Genomic DNA, 22,053 nt, shown 5'->3' with positions numbered 1-22,053 from the left:
GGGAACGGTCAAAAGTAGAAAGCATGTACCAGAAGTCCCGGCCTGACAGGCCTTCAGAGCCCTCTCTCACCTGTGCCCAGGTGCCCCTCAGGTAAGTAACTCCTGGTTGTCCACTAACATGATCTCCAACGCTCTGACACCCAACACACAACAGACACTCAACAAATGGATGTGGAAGGGGGAAGCTTGTTCCGATGGTTTTGAAGTCCATGGAAACCGTGAAGACACAAGCACTGTCATATGCGTACCTCTGTCTATGCTGCTTCAGGGACGTCGAAACTTCACAGAAACTATGGAGGGCAGAAGCGTGCCCGGCCCTCCTTTCCTCTCGCCCATGGAACCAGGGCTCTGCCTTGGTGACTACAGACGGAAATGTACAAAGCACCTAGACCTGCCATGCCTTGCTTTAGACAACTGTCTCAGAAATGTTGTAGCAAGAAGAAGCCCAATCTAACAGAGACCCTGGAGGGAAACTTCTAATAAAACTAAGTGTCTTCACCGAAGAGCAGGGGATAGAAAGAGAAAGAGTAAAACAGAGTTTTCACATACAAATATTTACGAACCCAGAAAGAAACAGAATAAGGACAGGTGGACACAAAGGGGGATGCAATGGTTCTTGATGAGGAATGGGTTTTGTTCTGTCTTTACTGGTGGTTGTAAGCCCCTGAACTATCTGAGTATCCCTTCCTAGCCTCAAGAAAGCTTGTAAAGTGTTTTTATTGTAGTCGCTACCTTGGGGCAGTGGAAAGAACGTGAGATGGGGGTATGATCGCACCCTAGACTTGAACCCCAGCAAGGATAATTCAGAGCTGGGTGACCTTAGGTGAGATGCTGAATCTCTTGAAATGTCAACTTCCCCATCCGTGCAATGGGAACAACAGAAGCTCCCTCATTGGGTTACTGTGCAGAGTCAATGGCTGGTGCACATTCAGCCAGAGGCTGTGACTCGAGAAATCCGCCCGATCAGTAGACCAGCCAGTAGAGCACAGTGTGAGTCGGCCCTCTCCCTTCAGACCTACTGGGGAATTGTGGAATTAAAAGAAATCACAGACACAAGCACTTTGGGCTCTCCGACCACATACTAGGTAAATATTCATATTCTTCTTGTGAACAGTAAGTTAAAAGGTCTTATTTGGATTATTCTGAAGGTGAATTAGTTGAAGCCGAGATGTCTGGCCAGGAGCAGATAAGGTCAGATCTCGCACAGACCACCTCTAGCCCGCTCCGAGGCTCCTGTGCACAGGAGATTAACTGTCTACTCCCTGCTTCTGGGACCCCTAGGATGGAATAAATAGATGATTTCCATCCATGTTTGTCTTCCTGCTGCCTAAATGCAGATTTAAGTTTCAAACACTTCCATTTGTAACTATAATAACCACAATCCCCCCGAGGGCTCCCCCTCCCAAGTGGCGTGCATTCTCTCTGACGCTCCTGCTACTGGATTAGTCCCCTGGGAAGCCCGAAAACCCACACTTTCACCTTTCAAAGCGGAATGAAAAGCTAGTTCTACTCACAGCTGTTTATACAGCATCCCTGAAGACCCCAGGTAAACACCTGAACCCAGGCAACTGCCAGCTGGAAATGGAAGCCAAGCTTCATCATAAATCCATTGGCCAACACAGGCACAGGCAACCAACTGTGAAATAAGAGCCTCCTAATTCACTTGTGTCCTCCAGCAGCCGTCCCAACCTTTCTCTCCTCCTCCCTCTTGTCCAAATAAAACAATGGAGTCAACTAGACAGTTAAATATCCTGCTTTGTCATATCATTGGATCATATTTCTTAAGCACTTTCTCCTTTATGTTTTTGTTTTGATCTGATTCCTTCTGGGAGATTATACAGACAGGAAATGGGGAGAGTGAGATCAAATAAGGCTGGACAGAGGACAAAGGGGCCAGACCAACACTGCATTTATGGAACACACGTGACTTAGGTTGCACCCAGGGGACAGCACGTGTGCATGGCTGTGACCTCAGCCCCTTGTTGGCGAGATGTATAATGTCATCATGACTGTGTGTCTCTCACACCCACAGCAACCGCTCCTATGTAAGGGGAAGCTCTTAGGAATATGGGCAAGCAGCTGGGACTTGGGCCTGGGACACGTCATGTTCTTACCTGTTGGTAATTACACTCAGCATAAAATGGGAGTTTGTGGGTTGTGTAGACTCCCAGAAATGTGTCCTGGAGGCGATTTGTTACAGACACAGGCATTTTTAGGAGCGTGAAGTGGAGGCTGGTGGAGGCTGCATTATAGGCTATCCTCCATGTTTCTTTCCTTGTGGGAATAATGAAACAGTTCTTATGTACTCATCACAAATACCACAGCTGAACGTTCCCAAGGCTTGTGGGAAATCAGTCAAGGTCATCATACCCCATAGAGACGTGGAGATGGAGGCAGAGATTATCACACCCCCCCCCCCATCATCCGAGGAGGATGGGGAGGCTTGAGTTTCACCAGGCACCTACTTGCTTGCCTGAAGTTAACCACTGATCCCTAAGAATTCAAGTCCCAGCTCTCCCACATAGTCCCAAAGGACTGCTGCTCTCCTTCTTTGAATTCTGACTTTTTATAGAACCAGATGGCTTCACCTGCAAGATCACTCAAGGTAACAGCCTTGAAAGCAGTTTGAGAAAGGTCAGGTGCCACCTTCTTGCTAAGGGGCAGCAGCCCATTCAAGAGGGAGCTTTGCCCGCGTGGTGCTTGGTTTGGAGACCATAATAATCATATCCTCCCAGCCACTGCACCTAACGACTCATTCTGTTCTGCCTGCCACACCGGCTACCCCTTTGGCCAAAGGCCCCTGCTGCACCAGGGTGTAAGGCAGGTGAGGAGCATAATGACCACAGGTCAAGGTAGAGCTAAGTCTGGCAGTGACACAGGGGAGGCACCACCTCAAAAGCCTAGATGAAACGTGTGGTTGAGAATTAGGTCAGTGTGCTAAGAAGGGGCAGCAGCTGATTAAGCAGCAGCTAAAAAGAGAGACTCCGTGAATGAGACGAGGCATCTGAGAAAGAAATATTTACTGAGAGTGACTCTGTTAAAAACACACTTGAGACTAGAGGGCTGCTTCATTCAACTATCCATCAATAGCAATCCATGTCAGGTGACCGTGGCAGAGGTCTGAGATCAAGGCGGAAGGAGAAGACTCCACCAGAACAGTTTTTACCTAAAGCCAGTTGGCCCCGGCATTCAGTCCACGCCTGTGGATGTTTCCCTGCCTCTTTTCACATGAGTGAGCTAAGATCCCAAGACGCTGATTCCCTGATTACACAGAATGCCAGGATACCAATGGCCTTCCTCTCCCAGCTCTCTGCTTCCAAATGGAGCCTCAGCTAGTCCCCCCCTCACCTCCCCCCACCCCATGGGAACTAGGACCACCTGACAGCCACATGGTGAGGGTGAAAGATACATACGGAAAGTTTCCTCATTTCTTATGAAGAACTTAGTTGGGTTTGACTTCAGATGTGTGAAATTCTTCTACTCAGGTGTAGTTGACATTTGCTAACCAACATCCATCTCCCTATTCCCAAAATTTTGGGTCAAATACCCAGCCTCCCTCTGAATCCCATGGGGTGCAGGAAAAGCCAACTCTTTCCTCTAATTCTAAAATCTGGACACATGACTCAGATCTAAGCTGCCAGCAAAACCCATCCCTCTGATTACAGTGATTGGTTCAGAGATGAACATGTGACTTAAACTGGTCCAATTAGTTTGAAGCCCCAGGATTTTTGTGGAATTGCTGGGAAAGAGAGTTACAGTTTTTTACTTACAAGAACCAAAAAGCAGATGGCGCAGCCTAGGAATGGCCGTCAGCCATCTCGGGACCATAAGGGAGGTAGCCTACCAAACAGGAAGCCGACACCAAGAAAGTGAAGACAAAAAATGGGTGAAGTGAGACCCTAGGTCTTGGTCATATCATTTGAGTTACTAGACTTTTCCGGAACTGAGCCCATAAATTCCCTTTGTTATTTAAGGCAGTTGAGCTGAAAGTTCTGTTATTTGTAGCTGAAAAGCCTCCTAACTGACATACTAGGTTAATAAATCTTTCCCTGCTGGGAAGAAAGATAATGTCTCACCAAAATTCTCTTGGCCTGGGCATATATTAGACACTCCCGGCTCCCTTCTTCCCCCAAAATAAATTGTCAGACACACACACAAAAGAGAGTGGATAAACAAGCTGCCAAGGAACAGAAAAGGGGCTGCCCTGCCATCCTGCATTCCCAGCTAGCTCTCTGAAAACAACCCCAAACCAGTTTAGGTTGTCAGTGCCTCTTTGTTTCATCAGGAATTTCTTCTTTTGCGCCATCTAGGGATTTACATATCAGAAGCAGATTGCCCACCCCCAGCCCCAGTTCTGCCCACCCCCTCCAAGTCTGCGCTCCTTTCTTCACTACATTTAAAGCGGTTGGGGGAGCCTTTATTCTAATCCCAGTGCAATTCTCCCAGCTCTTTCCTAATCCCTCCACCTGTGAGATAATTGCTGGCATTTAGGGAAAAACTAAGTAGTAATCACAGACTTGCACACAAAGACACAAAAAGAGGCAGATAAAATAGGAAGAAAAAAAAAAAATCACAAGCCCAGAATTATCCACACTCTGACATTCATTCCAGAAGTACAATGCGACCAACTGCTTTCAACGAGGGATAAAGGCACAGCTTTACAAGAAGGGGGTGCATTTCAAAATATCGTAATTTTTATGGTTCCTTACATAGAATAAGATAATACAAACCTAGAAACTGAAATGGGTTGTCGTCATTTAACTATTCACAACTCAGGCACAAGTAACAAGCAGGCTTACCAAACAGGCACCCCTATTTATTGTCTTAATGCAACAAGAAAATTATTTTAACCAAGGGTGTCCCTTGTTAGGTGATGAAAAAGGGGGGGAAAAGATGCAATGATCAGAATAAAATAAAATCCTATTGAATCAGGCATTTGGCCTCACTCCATCAACTCTGGCTAAGATCCCTACCATGCTTCTTGCTTTGGGTTTATGGATGCAAGATAGAGATTAAAGCCCTTAAAAGTTACAACAAAAATTCATGTGTAACTAATAGGTTTATAAACTAAGATAAATGCAAAACTTGTTTTAAACTATATGAAACTCAACAAGATAATTTTTGCAGAGTCTCATACACTTCCTTTTTGCTTTTTATTCCTCGGAATTTGCAATGTAACAAACACTGTGTGTCTCAAACACACCTGATCACAAGAATCACTCAGACCTGCAGGTTCTGTGGAGCTAAGGTGGGCACTCAAAGCCTTTAGTGTCACAAGTCCCCTTGGTGATTCTTATGACTTTGAGAAACATCACTGTAACTCTGCAGGGTTTTGTTTAAAATGAAATACATAGACGTACACGTGTATCATAGAATAAGGAATGAGCAGGGATCCTCTATATCATAAAAAGCATGGAGGCATTGTTGTTTGCTTGAGCAGAGGTAAGCTAAAGAAGGCTAACAGGCATGACAGGAGATAATCAATAGAATGCAGCGCACTCACCGGGACAGACTGCCATTGTGTCCACCAACCCCCCTTCCCCTTTCCTCCTGGACACAGCTAAATTGTATTTCTCAACCTCCTTTGAAATTAGGTGGGATCACACAATTGAGTTCTAGCCAATAGTTAGCAGCACACACTTTCTCTCTCTCTCTCTCTCTCTCTCTCTCTCTCTCTCTCTCTCTCTCTCCCCCTCCATCCCATCCTCCCTCCCTCCCTCCTTTCTTCTCTCCCTCCTTCCCTCCCTAACCCCCTAACCCCCTAACCCCGACAATTGAATGCAGTAAAGGAGGAAGGCCTAGAAAATGATAAAATCACAGGATGGAAGGTGCCTGAATGACGACATGGAACGAGATCTCTCCCACACCACTCACCAATCTGCACTGTAAACTATAATGTGAGTGTAAAACTTTGGTCGGTACTAAGACGCTGGGACTTGGGAATTGTTGGTCATAGAAACTATCCGACCCTAGTGCACCTCCCTGGGCCTCTCTCTTTTATACTGTTTCCCAACCCACTCTCTGGACTGTAGGATTAAATAAACACAGGCTACTTAGGAAACAAGTCACAAGTAGCTGCCACAGCAATGTCAGTATAATATCTCAACCGCACAGGAAACTACTTATCTTCAGAAAAAGGCTCTCACATTGTAAGTAGGTGTTGGTACAGACAAAGCCCAAGACAAGAGAAAAAAATACATAGTTTTCAGAATTCATTATACAGGTGTTTTCCTCCTACTAAATTGGGAGCTCTGCTTAAGAACAAAGACTGATTTTTATTCATTTTGTGTATCCCTTGTGCTCAATGCTTATTAAATTCAATTATACTTTAGTGTTACTGTCAAGAGTGGAGGGAAGATATTATTTATTAAAATTGTAGCAAAAGCCAAAAATCTTGCTATGCACTTAACATGTGTTAGTTCATTTACTTCTCAATTTTACCAAAAGTAAACTAATGTATTATTTATAATATATGTAATATCATGTGCATTATTATAATATACTATAAATTATAAGAATAGTATTATACTATATATAAAAATACATTATAATAATGTATTATTATCCCCATTTTGCAGAAAAGAAAACTGAGGTACGGTAAAATGGATTGAAATGATGGTATGACATGTAGAATCAGTTTAGGCTTTGGGGTCAGGCAAAACTAAGTTTATCCTGGTTCTGCTACTAGTTCTGTAATTAGTTTTGTAACCTTGGACTTCTGTTTTCTTGTCTGTGAAAATGGGGAGAATACCATGCAATCATAAAGACGTTTCTTTAAAGTGAAATTAGGTTTCACTTCGCTAATAGGAAATAAAGTTTAAAAATAAAAATCTTTGCTTTAGGTAGAGGAGAAATTGGTAGAGAAACGCAAGGATCATTTCTGACAAGATAAACTGTTTCCAAGAAGGAACAGGCGCTGGTCCTCACCTCCAAAACCAACTGCCAAGCAAGGGCCAAAAGAAGGGCCCGTCAAGAGAAATGCAACTGCTCATCTCCAGGGAGAACAGCCCCGTCTCTGGCCACTAAATGGATGAAACAAAAAAATGCATAAAAGGCTTCCAGCTTCTGAGTTAGCTAGAAAGGGCATAAAGGATGCAAGAGAGAGTGAGCCTGTGAACCCTCAAATGTATTTTTTTCTTATTATTTTTGGAGGGAAGCCGACAAAAACAGGACGGGATCTGGAAAGTTGACAAAAATCATTATTCTCCACAAATTACTTTAACCTTGCCTAGGCAGTGACCTTCACACTACCACTGGCTTAATGGCATTTATTTCAACAGGAGCTGATTTCACTATTACACAGAGATTCAGAGCACAAGATAATACAACTAAATCACTCTTGTAAATATTTAATATCATTGCCTTTCTTTTTCCCTTTTAACAAATCACTATTAAAGCTGGGCACATAGCAGAAAACACATTTATTTATTCTACCCTGGAAAAAAGCTTATTGCTCATGCATTTTAGCTATCTAGTTCTCCAAATGACTTTGATACCTGACAGCCCTTGTGATCAAAACAGTCTGAAGGAAGGCTATTTTGCAACAATTTAAGAGCAGATTTTATGTCCTGACCAACCATCCCCCAAAGTTGCCTCATGGAAAGGCCCTAAACGTAACCCGCCAGACCCATGGTGAACCCTGAAGGAGAAAACTTACTTTTAAAAGAAAACAAATAAATGATATTGGCTTAAAGATAATGCATTCTTACTTGAGAGGAAATAAATTTCCCCTTTCAGTTAAAAAAAAAAAAAAAGTAAATAAAATGACTACACTATTCCATAAAGGAAGAAAGGAAGTGGAAAAAAATATTAAGCAACAGTTTGAAAATTAGTCCCAAGTGAATGTACTCACGTCCACTCTGTTATAAACTAGCATCATGGGGTAGTTAAAAGAAGAAAAAACAATGGGTGTAAAAACTTTTTAAAATCAACTGGTGTCACCATCTTACTTCAGCCAAGACAAAGCAGTGGACAGGAGAGTCCATAAATGGCACTAAACATTATAAAATCCTGAAAGTCAGAGCACCTTACTGACAACTTCAAACGCTGGGGTTGGATGAGTTCTCAGGACAGTCAAGTTATTTCAGGGACAACCTTGTTTAGCGCGCTGACACTCCGCTGTTTCCGGAAACTTTCTTACATGACACTATCGATTCTAATCTCAGCGGCCAGTGATGATCTATAACAAATGCAACTCTCTCAGTCAAGATGACTAAGGCATCTTGGTTGCATCTTCGTGGCGACTTGGTGGGATGGGAAAGAAAATTGCACTGGGATTCGGAAGGTCTGGGTCCAATCCCAACATCTCTATGAATTACCAGTGTAGCGACAAACACGGCACTCACGCCCTCTTAGCATATATTCTGTCATCCACAAAATTATGATGGGAGGGACTAAAGGAACTCTAAATTCCTTTGAGCTAAAGAGCAAACACATCCATCAAAGACCTAAAGAACAAACAGGTTTCCTCAAGATGACTTTATTATTATTATCATCGTGGGAAGGTCTAAAGGAAGAGGCCAATAGTTCCCTCTTGCAATGGAGGTACCCAATGACATTCTCCTGAAAGTATAATGGGATCACAGGGAAGCCTGGGGCTGCAGGTGAGACTGATCTCCACTAGGAGTTATCAGCTCAGTGATTCCTAGTGCCCACTCAACAAGTATTTCCTGAGTGGTTCCCACTACGAAGCAGGCACTGCTACAAGCCCTGCATATACCATGGTGAACAACACAGATACCACCCCTGATTTTGCGGTGCTTGTATTCTCACGGTCTACTAATTCCTTAATGTTGCATGGTGCCATTTTAATGTATGCAGCATTTTCGTGTGCATGATATCAATTACTACCCTGAACAAATCTAACAAGTAGGGCAAAAAGATTGATTTCATTTGTTCCAAATTCCCAGGCCTAGGGTGATAAGATGTATTTATGATGATGGAAGTATTTCTATTAGATCCAAGCGCTAGTATACGCCTTTTGTATACATTGTCTCAATCGTTCCTTCCAGGAGTTCTGGGAAGTGTGTAGTATTGCTGTACCCATTTTACTTATCAGGATAACAAGGCCTAACAAGTTTCCGTAGCTTGTAAGCGTCAGGCACTAACATCAGTATGTAATCTGCCATGTTTTCTTCCCCAATATCCTGAATTACAACTTCTGACATTTATCCCACTGCTCCTCTTACTCCGCAGTGCTGACCCGGCATTACGGTAATTCCCACCTGGATATCTGCTTTTCCAGGCTCAACTGCCACACGGATCAGTTAGTTTAGAACTAGGAACCTCACCCATAACAATGTTGGCCACGGCATTTGTAAATGCCCATTATTGGTCACTTGGGAAAATGAGAGAGAATATGGCTGGCTCAGCAATCCACGCCAGATTAATGGCCCCGGGCAAATGGTCTACTACAAATGGATCAATGGCAGCCACTTCATGCTGAACGAACAGGACATAAATAGGACAAAGTCCTCAGCCTTGCAAAGGGAGAGTCCACAAAATCCTTAGCTGAGCCAATGATTTCGAAACAAAACACAAGTAATTCTTACCAGGAAGAATTTACTTCACCTACATAATCACTGTCTGGAAAAAAAGCTGTGGATAGCCGACTTCCCAAAGTGAGAGAATGAATGACCTTAGATGTACAGTGGAGCAATTATTACAGTGACAGCTGACCTGCTCCAAATTTCAAAGCAAATAAGACTTAAAGTTCCTAGTACTTCTCTTATGCTGAGATCAGCTCCTAGAGTTACACAAACAGGCCGTTTTCAGCAGCATTGTTTACACACAGTATATGGATATCCGTTTAAGTGCTTAGGTGATACCAACTGGAAGTGTTTTAACAAGACTAGTGTCTTTAAAACTGCAGTTGTTTTAACATCTGTGTTATGCATTTTACCAGAAAATAGTAATGTTCCTATTGAAACGAACCCATCCAAAAAACTATTACCAATCAAAACAGAAAATGTAGTTAAAAGGATTCTTGACTGAAGCTGATCCAAAAGCCTCTTTCAAATTCTAGAGACATTACAACTTATAACATTAGACTTGGAAAAGACTTTAGCATTATCTTGCCCAAAGTTTTTCAACTGAACATTAGTTTTAATTCTAGCTACTCTCATCCAAGATGTAAATTACAATGAAAAGGATTTCATGTCAAATAAATTTGGGTAACATTGAAAACTACATTTTCTTTCTTAGAGATTCATATTTTGCACTGTTATAACAGGCTCTGAAAAGTCCTATAGTCAAAAAAACCTGTTTAATTTTGTTTTAAACCTGTGTTTTGAGAACTTATTTTTCCCAGTACAGTTTTTCTTGAAACATTATTAGCATTTATCAAGATTCTTTCAGAAGATGGCACCTGGCTAAACGTGCTATGTAATATCGGATTCTGAAAGATGACAAAACTTCTCTAAATTCACACTCACTTACATTTTTCTTTGGGGCTATTTTGAAACCAGATGTACATTAGTTTTAAAGAAACATGACATTTAAAATGTCTCCAGTTCCTCTAGACTTAAACAACAAGTACATGCTTAGGATTTGAGTTCCACAGCCCCCCATCAACTGCATAACCCAGAAGTCACTACAGAGATGATACTGGACGACAAAACTCACATTCTCAAGTTCACATCCAAAGATATCACCAATAATTGGAAAACGTGTTTTTTCAATGCATATTTTAAGGCATTCAGCAATTCTTAACAGCAACATCAAGGAGAAACTGATCACAGTAACACACTAAATTCAGTTTAAATGTTTCAAGAAAATGGGTCAAAAGATTTTCCTACCTTTGTTTGTTGTTTGATTTTATTTTGTTTTGGGAAAAGTGTAATACACACACACACACACACACACACACACACTAGTATTTGAGTTTTACGATTTATTTTTGAATGGTATCAAGCCAAAGTACTGACTCTCATTTCAATAATGGGTCTGCAGGCATTGGCAAGGCACATTCATTAGCTTATCTTTAAGTAAATATTTTGATTGTCAGACAGCTAATTGCAAACAAGGTTCTTTTCCAAACACTCCTGATGCATCCAAGCCGCCTTGCACATCACTCAGTTAATAATCTGTGTCTGTGCTAAAATATAAAATCATCCTGAGGAAGTCAAACTACAGAAAAAAGCATGTTTTACAGGCTTTCACTTAAAAGGGCTCCAGAACATGTGGGACCTGGCTGTCTTTCAGAACTCTGGTCTTCAGTATGCTACATTACCATAAAGCCTAGGAAATGAGCTATTACACCCCATCAGCCCTGCTAACCGCTATTACAGAAAATCACACACTCACAAAACAGCATTAATTGTCAGAATTAGCAACCATTTTAAAGGCAGCTGTTCTTTCACTCTTAAATGGGCTCCAAATTTCAGGATCTTCTCCCCTGTATTGATCTATTGCTTTTACACACACACACACACACACACACACACACACACACACACAAAGGATCCTTAGCCAAATTTTTTAAATTAAAAAAATCCAAGAAAATATTGTGTTATTAAGCAACATTTTCCACCCGGAGACTTGCCATCATTTTTACAATTGGCTGGAAAGCTTCCAACCTGCACAGAAGCACTTGTCACAGCTCCAGGTGAAAAGGGCTGTGCTTTTTGTGGCGTGGGGGGAAAAAAAGAGCAGTATCTCTTTAAGAGTCAACAGTAAATTAACTTGCCCAAAAGAGTGAAATAATTAGCAGTTAGTAGCTTATTAAAAGGATGGCAAAGGCCAAGCTGCCATCTGGGATCTCCAGTATCTTGTGATTGTTATTATGTCAAGATGTGGAAGTTGCATTAGCTTTCATGTCACCGCGCCTGCCCTTACTTTACATGTAAATTTTAATGAAAGATGCAGCACTTTTAAAATCAGACATCCATCAAGAAGTGTTATTAGTCTGGCTTTTTACAAAGCATATGGTCTTTTTTACCTCTGCTGTTCTACTTGCCACTAAATGCCTTAGGAAAAAAATAAAGAAAAACCCAGTAAGATCAATTAGATATTCTCTGTGCAGAGGGAAACCTGAGCATCATCAAAAACAGGGCCAACTATACCCCACCAAAGGGCAACACTTTTGCTTCTGTTTACACACAGTGAAAACCACAATGCTTCCTTCTCACAAAATTAATCCTACTTAATGAAAATTAAAGCAATCCAGAGCCTGCCTGCTGATTACTACACAGATACACAGAGTTGTGCAGGGAGCGAGGAGAATAAATGTATTTATTAACAAATAAATGCCAGAAACTTATGGAGGTGACGGATGCACTCTTCATCTCAATCTGGATCGTATTCCCATGAGCGTATGTAGGTTAAAAAATACTTAAGCTATACACTTAAGAGTGTGGATTTTACATACTTTACACGATGTGTGCTATCCCTCAATAAAGATAAACATATACTATATAAAAGAACACATAAAAGAAAAATTCCCTGAGTGTTCACACACCAAGCATATTCTCTTGTCTGATTCTGAGAATTCCAAGAGTGGGTGATTTGAATAACTGAATTATTACCTGACAGTTTCCCTTTAAAATAAACTAGTAAAATTAATATTAATGCTGCATATATATTAATAAGTTGAAAACAATTTATCGATGGCTTTAGGAGGAGAGGTGGTTGTTACATTTGAAAGCCATTTTCAAACTCCTGCGAATTGCCAGCAAGGTGTTAGAGGGCAGGTCCCATATTTGCTTGGTCAGCCCTGTGTCCTGAGAACCTAGCGCTTGGCTTGGCCGGACACATCGGGGACTCTGTCGATATTTGCTGAATGCCGAATAAACATTGCTTTGGAATGTGAGGCTGACAATCTGCTAAATTGAGGTGCACATCATCCTGGAATGCATTGTTTTCGGTCCAATAGATGGAAGCCACATGTGAGAACGTCCTCAACTAGTATAAAGCTATATACTTGGAGAAACTGGAACTATACCCAGATACACATACACTGCCCTGCACACCTGAGAAACCGACCATGGTGATACAAGCCTAAGCACAGACAGACATGCACTTTGCTTGTTCTCTTATTTTTTCATCACACTACTGTTTTGAATTCTTTATAAATGAGAGGTGTCATAAAGATAATACAATTTAATTCAAAACACCCTTTACCTGTAAGTACTGTCAAAGTCAAGGTTATATGTCTATACACAGAGATCTACAGTTGAAAATTACATAGCCTCTAAGATTAACCAAGTTGGCTTGATAAGCAAAAGTCTGCGCAAGTAGATCGCTAATAACCTTCAAGGAGAAAGTGTTTTATGATATATATACAGAGGGTGCCAAAAAAACGTATACACATTTTAGGAAAGGAAAAAACTGTATTAAAATTATGCTCATGGTATAACCACTTGGAGCACCTCTTGTAATTGCAGAAGTCAAACATGACTTGTATTCATCTTTTGTTATCAGTATATATTGACTATTACAATTTTAATACAGTTTTTTTCCTTTCTTAAAATTTGTATACATTTTATGGCACTCTGTATATGATATCTATGATATATATACATATATATGTGATATATATATCTCATATATATGCTATCTGTGATATATGGTATCTATATATCATAAATAGCATATGTATGAGAGAGAAAGAGAGATATACACAAACATAAAATCTGTGCATAATCAATAAATCCAAACTGATGATAATTGAGAACGCAATAAACGTGGTGCTTAGAAATCTGAGAAATAGTTCCTTTATGTCAATTAGAATTTAATTGAAACATGAAACATCCATTGGTCACAGTGCATTTTACTAAATCTACTGTGCACATTTACACATTTAAAAAAATGCTCCAAGAAACAACTGTTCTAAAAATATCTTTGATGTTCAATAAAAATTTCTAAACAAGGAAGGAGAAAAAAAACACTTTTCATATTTTTAAAGCACCATTTTAAAGACATCACTGTCAAAAAAACAGAGTTGCTAAAATCAGGCAATTGTACTTTTTATGTTTAAAATAAATCTATTTTCCCCCTGCAGACTTTCAAAACATTAGAAGGAAAAAAAAAAACAGCATGAAAACAGGCTTCTTTAAAAAACAAAGTGATTTTACTCATTGTCAAGAGGACAAATCAGTGGTGGATGAGAAACAGATGAGGCAAGAGATGGAAATGTAATATTGCCCCTATTTTATTATAATTAGATATTTATAGAGCACAGATGAGTTTATTTTCATAATTAGTAGCTGGCATTGCTTTTACTAATTTGCATAAACAGTTGGCTATCAAAGCAGTAACTTATTTGCAGGGCTCTTGAGTCCTAGCAGGGACAAGAAGGGGCTCCACTCCTCAAATCAGCTTTCTTAATGTCATTACTAGCAAAATACGATCTACATGAAATCATGTTCAAGTTCACGTAGCTTGATTATCTCTTTCCAGTTTGGCCAATGTTGATTAGTTCGACATTGGAAGGCCAATGGTCAAATCTACATGGGAAAAAACACATATACATAAATTGGAAGGGGTTTCTAAATTCTGCAGGATTAAAGTAGATCGTAGGGTCAACACTAACTTGTCCAGTAAATAAAGAGTTCCTTAGAGCAAAACGAAAAAGAATTTAAATGCCCCGAGCCATGCTTACTATTTAAAACTCATGCCGTTGTTGGAGGTGTTAGTTACCTCTCTTCCTGGTCATTCTCAGCATTATCTTACTCTCCCAAAGAATGCCCACCCAATTCTACAGAACCAACTTCACCCAGCACATAGATCAGACTCCCTGGCATTAGTGCCAAAGGTAAGAGAGATTCTTGGTGCCCTGACCACTGCTTTGGGCAAAGAGAAAATTAATCAAGCATGCTGCCAATGACTACCTCCCACTATTGACATTCAGCAAGAAATCTTGGAGGAACATTTTACTCCTCTTTTCTCCTCAAGCCAAAGGTCAAAAACTTGTGACTTGTGGGCCAAATCATGTGTGTGTGTGTGTGTGCATGTGGGTGTGTGTATACATGCACAGAGACAGAAGGATGACACAATCTGACGTTGTTATAAAACCCACTTCTGGTTTATCTTGAGGGTCTGATGATACCAGGCATGCATTCTCACATGGCAGCAATCGGCTAGAGCAGACTGGATCCTGCGGTCCTTGACAGAATTCCTGCTCTCATTTGCCAGAGCCCCCCACCCCCACCCCCCACTGTGTATCTTACACTAGGATTCTTCTTACCCTGGGTGATACCTACCCGGCCTCTGTAGGCATTGGATTCTGGGACACTTACTGCAAGTCCAGTTTCAAGGGAAAGTATTTGGTGACCTAACCCAGACTGGGCAATCCCAAAATTAACAAGCAAAGGGGGATGGAGGCCAAAACACTTAAACACAGGCTGTCAAAATCAGGTCAAAAAAGCTGAGCAAGGCTGATTGCTGACTAACTCCTTTGGTCAGCCACTTCTAGGTAAAGCCACATTTGCTTTTGGCTCAATGCCACCCAGTGGTCTCCTGACTCAGGTGGTTATCGGTATAGCCTAAATATCCTGCTCGGTTTTGTAGATTTAACTTCACAATCACTTCCACTACAAGTTTACTGCTTCACCACTCAGCTTTAAAGAATGACAACATTTGAGGCACTCTTTTTTTGACAAGCTCCTAAGAATAAATCCAAAGACCTTTCCCACTTTTATTCTGTTGTAATCCAGGACCATTTCCCTGTCCCTTGTACACACAGCATCAAGAGAAGGCCTGCGTGAGGCAAGAACTGAAGCCACAGCATCTGGCCTTACTCCGGGACCCCTTGGGGCTCCTTTGCTCAGTAGATTGGGGTAATGAGGGTAGTGATAAGGGGCAGAGGTTGGTGGACAACTCTGGATAAAGCTTTAAGCTAAGTGCAGTGCAGGTGAAAGAGATGTCCAATACACAGCCTCTGCCCTTTAAGGAGGGGGTGGGTATTGACCGAAACACATGAATAAATCTGATTAAAGACAGCTTGGCATCGGTACTTTATATGAAGCACAAAGTCTGGTGGACCTGGGAGGCTTGCGCCTTAAAGGATGATAAGAGGAAGAAGGGTGTTCCAAGGGCATTCAAGAAAGAGGGTAAAGCTTGAGCCAAAGACAGAAGTCAGGAAACCATAATGCAGATTCAGGCAGCGAGAGTGGTTGACTTAAGGAGACGGGGCGCTGGCAGGGGCGACGGTGCTGAGTGGGCATGATATTGTAGAAAATGAAGCTGAGAAGGCACATTGACAATTATACAACGAGAATCCATCAAAAGCGTTTGAACAGATGAGCTACATGATCCGATTTCCTTTTAATTTTGCTTTATTTTCACTTTTAGGAAGATGACTGCCAGCAGGCTAAGAAGGATTAGAGATTTTGAGTCTCTTCCACACATGAGCTACTATGCTAGATACATCTGGACATTAACAAATAAATATGTTTGTCTTCTTGCAATCTAGTAGACGGGAGTGGCACAATTCCCAACTAAGTTTAACATAAGATACATGGCGAGCTCATCTCAGAGTGGAGCATTCAAGGACAGCATCGGCTAGGAAATGAAGTCGATGTATGATTGCATTGGGTAGAAAAAGGGAAGAAGGGGCTGTTATAGGAGAGAGAAGCAGAATGAGTAAAGCTAGTAGACAAGGAGAAGTCCAGTAAGGTTATCTGGCATCCAATTTGGCAGCGATTTTGCATCTAAGATGAACAGGAGAGAAGATTAAAGGTAAACAGGGTCATATGAGAGATGGCTTTGAAATTGAGATAGCTAATTCCACACTCCATTTGGTGGACAGCAGAGTTTCAATAGTTCTCAGTTACTGGACAGACTGGAAGAGAAGAGAACAGACTAACCAGGCTAGGGCAATAACCTAATAAGGGCTACCTGGGAACCAAGCTAGAGTGTTGACACGAGAGAGGCAAGAGACATTCGCGAGGAGAATCTCAACATCTCTCTCAACTGATCACCAGGGGACAGAAAAGTACAGGATGGAAAGCACTTCCTGGGTTTCAGTTCAGGTCACAAGGAAGATAGGGGCACCATTTACAAAAATCAGGAAGCTGGTTTGTGGCCAGATGGTGAGAAGGTTGCCTTTAGCCATACCGAGGTGGCTGAACTGGTGGGACATGCGTCACCAAGAATGCAAAGTGGCAGGCTGGAACGTGAGATAGGTCAGTGCCAGGGAGGTAGCTGAGAAGCCTGCAGGGAGGTCGCCCTTGAATCCAAGGGGCAGTATGTGTCGTGGTTAGGGACTCGGATTCTGGGTGTCATTTCCACTTTGTAGCCATCCGACTTCAGTTACTAAACTCTCGCAGTTTTGTTCTACTTATTCCTAAAGCAAGGCTAAGGCCATCACCTACCTCATGAAACGGTTGCTAGGATTCTTGTGATGAGGCATAGAAAGCATACGGCACAATGACAGGCACATAGGGAACGATCCGAGTTAGCAGCAGCAGCCAGAGAAAGAAAATAAGATACCCATGTGCAAAACTTAAACACACTAGAAACATCTATCTTATGGGATGTTTTAGGTGATTAGGGAAAGAAAAAGAGAAAGATGGGGTGAGTGGGCGGAGAAGGAAGGGACACTGACTCTAACGTATTCTCATAGAAACTAATGGGAGGAGGGACACGTGACACAGGGCCACATGCTCCAGAAAGGTTGGGTGCTGGGCAAGGCTTGGTGGCTTTGCCTATGAAGAGCTCGCTGGCAGCCTCTGGTTGAGTAGAGTAAGTCAAGCCCTGGAGGTTACAGCCCTTTCCATCGTTATTCCTCTTCCTCATCCCTCTTTCCTACCTCCTTTCAAAAGTACCAAGCTCAAAATGGGGTAAGCGTCCCCATGACACGTTTCTGAGAATGAACCCACCGACGAGTAGCACAGGAAACGGCAGTTAACCAACCCCAAAGCCAAAAGACTGAGCTGCTCCCAAGGTAACCATACCTAACATTGGAAACATTCAGAAAGGCATGGAACTCCAATGAGACGAGCCAGTTCACAGACTAGTCATCAAATCGGCATTTTCAGAAACTTGTCAGCCCCTGTTCCTTCAACATCCTCACGCCAGAATTCACATTTCCTTCTTCTGTTATTAGCCAGTCTTGGCAGGGAGCAACAGCACCTAGCTCCACAGGGGTAGGGGCTAGAGTCGGGGAGGGTGAGGGGAGAACCGGATGCAGATACATATTTATGATTTATTAATTAACCTCTGCCTTCACTCCTGAACAGTTAATCCAATTTAGCTGGCAAACCAGGTTCTCCAGGCTTAAGTCTCTGACAGCTTTGATTAGGAATGGACACGTGAGCTGTGCTACCCGAAGGTGTGAAGCACTGAAAGGCACGTCAGAGCATTGGAGCAAGCCCGCCTGCTCAGTGCATCTTCTTTTCCAGCCTACCTGGCAAAAGGTTGACTTTGTAAGTGAAAATCGAGTGTTATCTCGTTCTCCCCTTTCACCTTACGATGTAATGCACTGTCAGTCCTATGTTCTCCACGCCCCCACTCCCACCATTCGTCGCCCATCACCCCCAATCAGAAAAATTCTAATCCTCAAAATACCAGCAAAAAACAAATACCCCACCCCCCAAATTTCACATTAAATAAAATTTTGAGCAATTCTCCAATCCTCTTCCCTTCCTTATGTATCACTGTTCCCTCACTGACGTTATCCCCAAAATGGGTTACTCCCAAGTAATGGAAACATCGGTACGTCATTTCACACCTCCCTTGTTCCCGCAATACATTTATCTGGAGGGATTCTCAGGCTATCCTGCATGAAGTAAAATATATCTTCCCCACATTGCATGACCACTTTCAGAGTCCCCCATCCCTGCCAGAAATAGCACCCCATCATGGATAAGGCTCACCCTAGATTTAGTGGGAGGTTTAGGGGGCCAACTCAGAACCATCCCTGACCATGAAACATGAGGTACACTGAAGGGAAATGATAGCATTGGCTTTTTATTTGTTTTTTTTAGTTGTTGTTAAAAGCACGAGGTTGCAATCTGGACTGTATTCCTAAGAATCAACAATTCCCCATGGACACATGCGTAGTTCAGACGGCAGATTGACAGTTATAATGAGAAAAAGAAAATCATCTCTACCTTTACTTCTACCTACAGAAATGAAGTGGAAGGTCCAATTAAGTAGAGGAAGCATGGTGTCCCCCATGGAGGCGGTGAGAGAGAGAGAAAGAGAGAGCAGGGAGAGTAAAACATCAGCACACTGCAGACACACAAAGAAATGTAACACACATAAAAACACACAACAGTAACGTAACAGCATTACACATACAATATCTTGAGAAGGCAGCACAAAACAAAGACACAATGCAAAGCGTAAACAAGCCGTAAGGCAGCAAAGCTGCTTCCATCAATTTCATGTCGAAGCATTTTCCCATGAGTTTCGTCTGTCCCCACCTTAGGATCATGAGCAAGTCTGCATGCGAACACACTGCATAGCCACGTGTATACCACACTGCACACACTTACCCAATCTAGAATTGGTGAGGCGAAGTCTCAGAGAAGCTAAGTTCTCTTATAGTTTCCCAACATTTATATGAGTCATGAGGACCAAGACTATAACATACACGGGTAGGTGGTACACACGCAACATACAGAAGTATTTCCACACACGTCGATGTACATCGAAAACAAATGTTGTACATTCAGTGGGAACCAGACAGAAATCTTCCTTTCATGTTGAAGGAATAAGAAGGAAAGAAATATTGGTGGAAAGTCAAGTTGTTGGTGTTTTTGAGGTAATCACTACAAGGGCAAGAACAGCAAAGGGACTGGGGAATGGAAAAACATAAGAGGAGGAGGAATTCAGGTAAAGGACCTTCTTAAAAACAGATTAAACTGCAAGTTGCAACTTCAAACCTTAGTGGCATTGAGCACCCAGAAGAATTCTGCATCCTTTCTTGGAAACCTCTCTAAAGAGGAATTCACAATATCCATGTCTGTCGCTGCTTTGTTGCCTAAAGACTCCTTTTCTAGGAAATATCTGACTTAACCCCCAGAGTATGTGTACATCTGAGCGCTCTACTCATGTACACATCAATCCGGGTGTGACAAGACAAGCTGAGTGATGGGTGGAAAGGGGGGCAAGGTGTACAACAGAGGTCCTCCACATGCTTTTCCCACTATCATTGGGATTTAACATTCCAAAATACCTGTGCTGCATTATGGGTCTAAACTAAACCTAATTAAGATGAAAGAAGTCCCCACCAGCCTATCCCATCTGCCTGGACTCCGTCCTATGACATCAGCCATACGATGCACTCAGACCTGCAAGCCACTCTAAAAGCTGGGAGGACTCCTAAAGGCCAGCTGGGAGCACAGGTGAGAGAACGCAGAAGGGGGTGTCCTCATCAGGACTTTGAAGGCCTCCTTTTTCTAGTGTAAGTTGTTATCAAAGTAGGGCCACCGAATCCCAGCAATTCATAGAGCTTGGGTCCACCCACTTGAGAGAATTGTGCTCAACTGTCAAACTCCCTGGACCCTAGGTCGACATCAGGGCATCCCCTACTCATATCCACGTCATAGTTACCTGCTGTTGGCAGGTAACTTCACCTTGTAGGCAGATAGTTTCACCTACAAGAAGAATAGAGAGGCTTCATCCCAGCCTCTTCCAGAGCCCAACGTCACACTGGAAAACTCACCTGACGGCCTCACTCCAGCTGTCCTTTGACATCTGCTCTATACCAGACTGTGTCTTCATTGAAATAGCTGGAGTCCAAATCGTGGATCTTGGCTCAGGTCTGGAGGATACACGTCTATTGGAAAAGTGTGCTTCCTCCTTTCCCTGCCTTATCAACTCAGGATGCCCTCAACTGCCCACGTGCACAGCTACCTGGATGCCACAAACAAACTTCTCTCAGCCCCGGGTGGTTCCTGGACCTGATAATTCTTGCCTTTGTGGCAACACTGTCTGAGGGATCCTATTAAAGGGAGCAGTGGTATATGTGTGTGTGTGTGGGGGGGTGCCCTCAGGGCTGCCCCACCCTCTTCAAAAGATCAAGAAAAACAGGAGGAGGAAGAACCTCTCCTTCCCCTTTTCTTTGATTCTCCCAAAGAGGCACTGACTCCCGTGTGTATTTGGAAAAGAAACAGACAAGAGACATTAAAGTACAGTCTTTGGGTGTTAGGGCAAGACAGGGACACCAATCTTGCTATCACCCCAAGGCTCAGAAGGAACACAATAGTAGCAATTGGACAGCGTGGTGAAAAAAAAAAAAAAAAAAAACAGTTTTAAGTAGGCTTACTTCTCAAGTCCTGATTTAGGCTGATAATGTGGAAAATTTTTATTTAGGAGAAAAAGGCTTCATTCACAGCCCACCCTTTGCTGAGCTGAATTTCCTGCACAGTTCATTCCCTGCATATTTGAATATTTTAGGTTGCAGATGCTGAATTTACAGATCTTTATATGCAGTTTTCTTCAGGGTGTATAATGAGTTAGAATCCTGCCATGAGGACATTAGCATGTTCTCTTGGTGGTTTTTGCTTTTATACAAAACTAAACCCAGTCAACCCCCAAGGGCTTCCTTTCACCTTGAGGGGCTGAAAGTCATTACAGTGGGCAGTGGGACGGAGGGGAAGGCAAAAATCAAACCTTTGCTTTGAGTGAAATTCAGGGAGAAGCCAGGCTCCTCATCCCCAACCCCAGGCCCCAGCATGGGGTGCGGGGAGGAGCAGGAGGAAGTTAACCGCTCTGTTGCTCTGAAATTAGCTTCATTCACCCCCATTATCACCCCGTCATGCCTTGTTTCATGCTTCCTTCCCTCTTGGAGGCAGCCCGGCAGGGCCAGCAGCCTGATGACAAATGGTGGTGCAGAATGGAGAAGCCAAGGGGGTGTGGGGGCGGGAAACCACGATGCATCGGGAAAGGTGCCCCCCACTGCAGGGTGGCCCTGCTGCCAGCCTGGCCCAGGACATGAGGGGCAGTCAGCAAATGGCCTGCCAGCAACGACGAGGCTCTGAGCAACCAGCCAGAGGCACGAAGGCAAGCAAGTTGGGCAGCTGTTGTCACCACGAGCAAAAAGCACCTACCTTGTTCACTCATCATGAGGTGGGAAAGGCCTTGGGGAAGGAAAAGAGGGCGGAA

General features: G+C 42.7%; 1 protein-coding gene across 37 annotated transcripts in view; it reads right to left on the bottom strand.

Moving 5' to 3' along the window:
- The window catches only part of NRXN3 (neurexin 3), a 1,515,532-nt gene that overhangs the window by 1,372,751 nt on the left and 120,728 nt on the right, over positions 1–22,053 (bottom strand). For 31 of the 37 annotated variants that reach the window (XR_012494578.2, XR_012494579.2, XM_074327130.2 and 28 more), the window contains one exon: positions 21,999–22,028. The exons of the other annotated variants lie outside the window; for them this stretch is intronic. Coding sequence is in view for 29 of the 31 variants with exons in the window: in XM_074327130.2 (XP_074183231.2) it covers positions 21,999–22,028 (30 nt within the window). In the remaining 2 variants the exon portion in view is untranslated. The remainder of the gene's footprint in view (positions 1–21,998; positions 22,029–22,053) is intronic. 37 annotated transcript variants of the gene reach the window in all.

The sequence above is a fragment of the Rhinolophus sinicus genome, chromosome 3, assembly GCF_057876585.1.
Source record: "Rhinolophus sinicus isolate RSI-liver-muscle chromosome 3, RSI-T2T, whole genome shotgun sequence".
Taxonomy (NCBI): Eukaryota; Metazoa; Chordata; class Mammalia; order Chiroptera; family Rhinolophidae; genus Rhinolophus; species Rhinolophus sinicus.
This window is presented reverse-complemented; position numbering and strand designations above follow the sequence as displayed.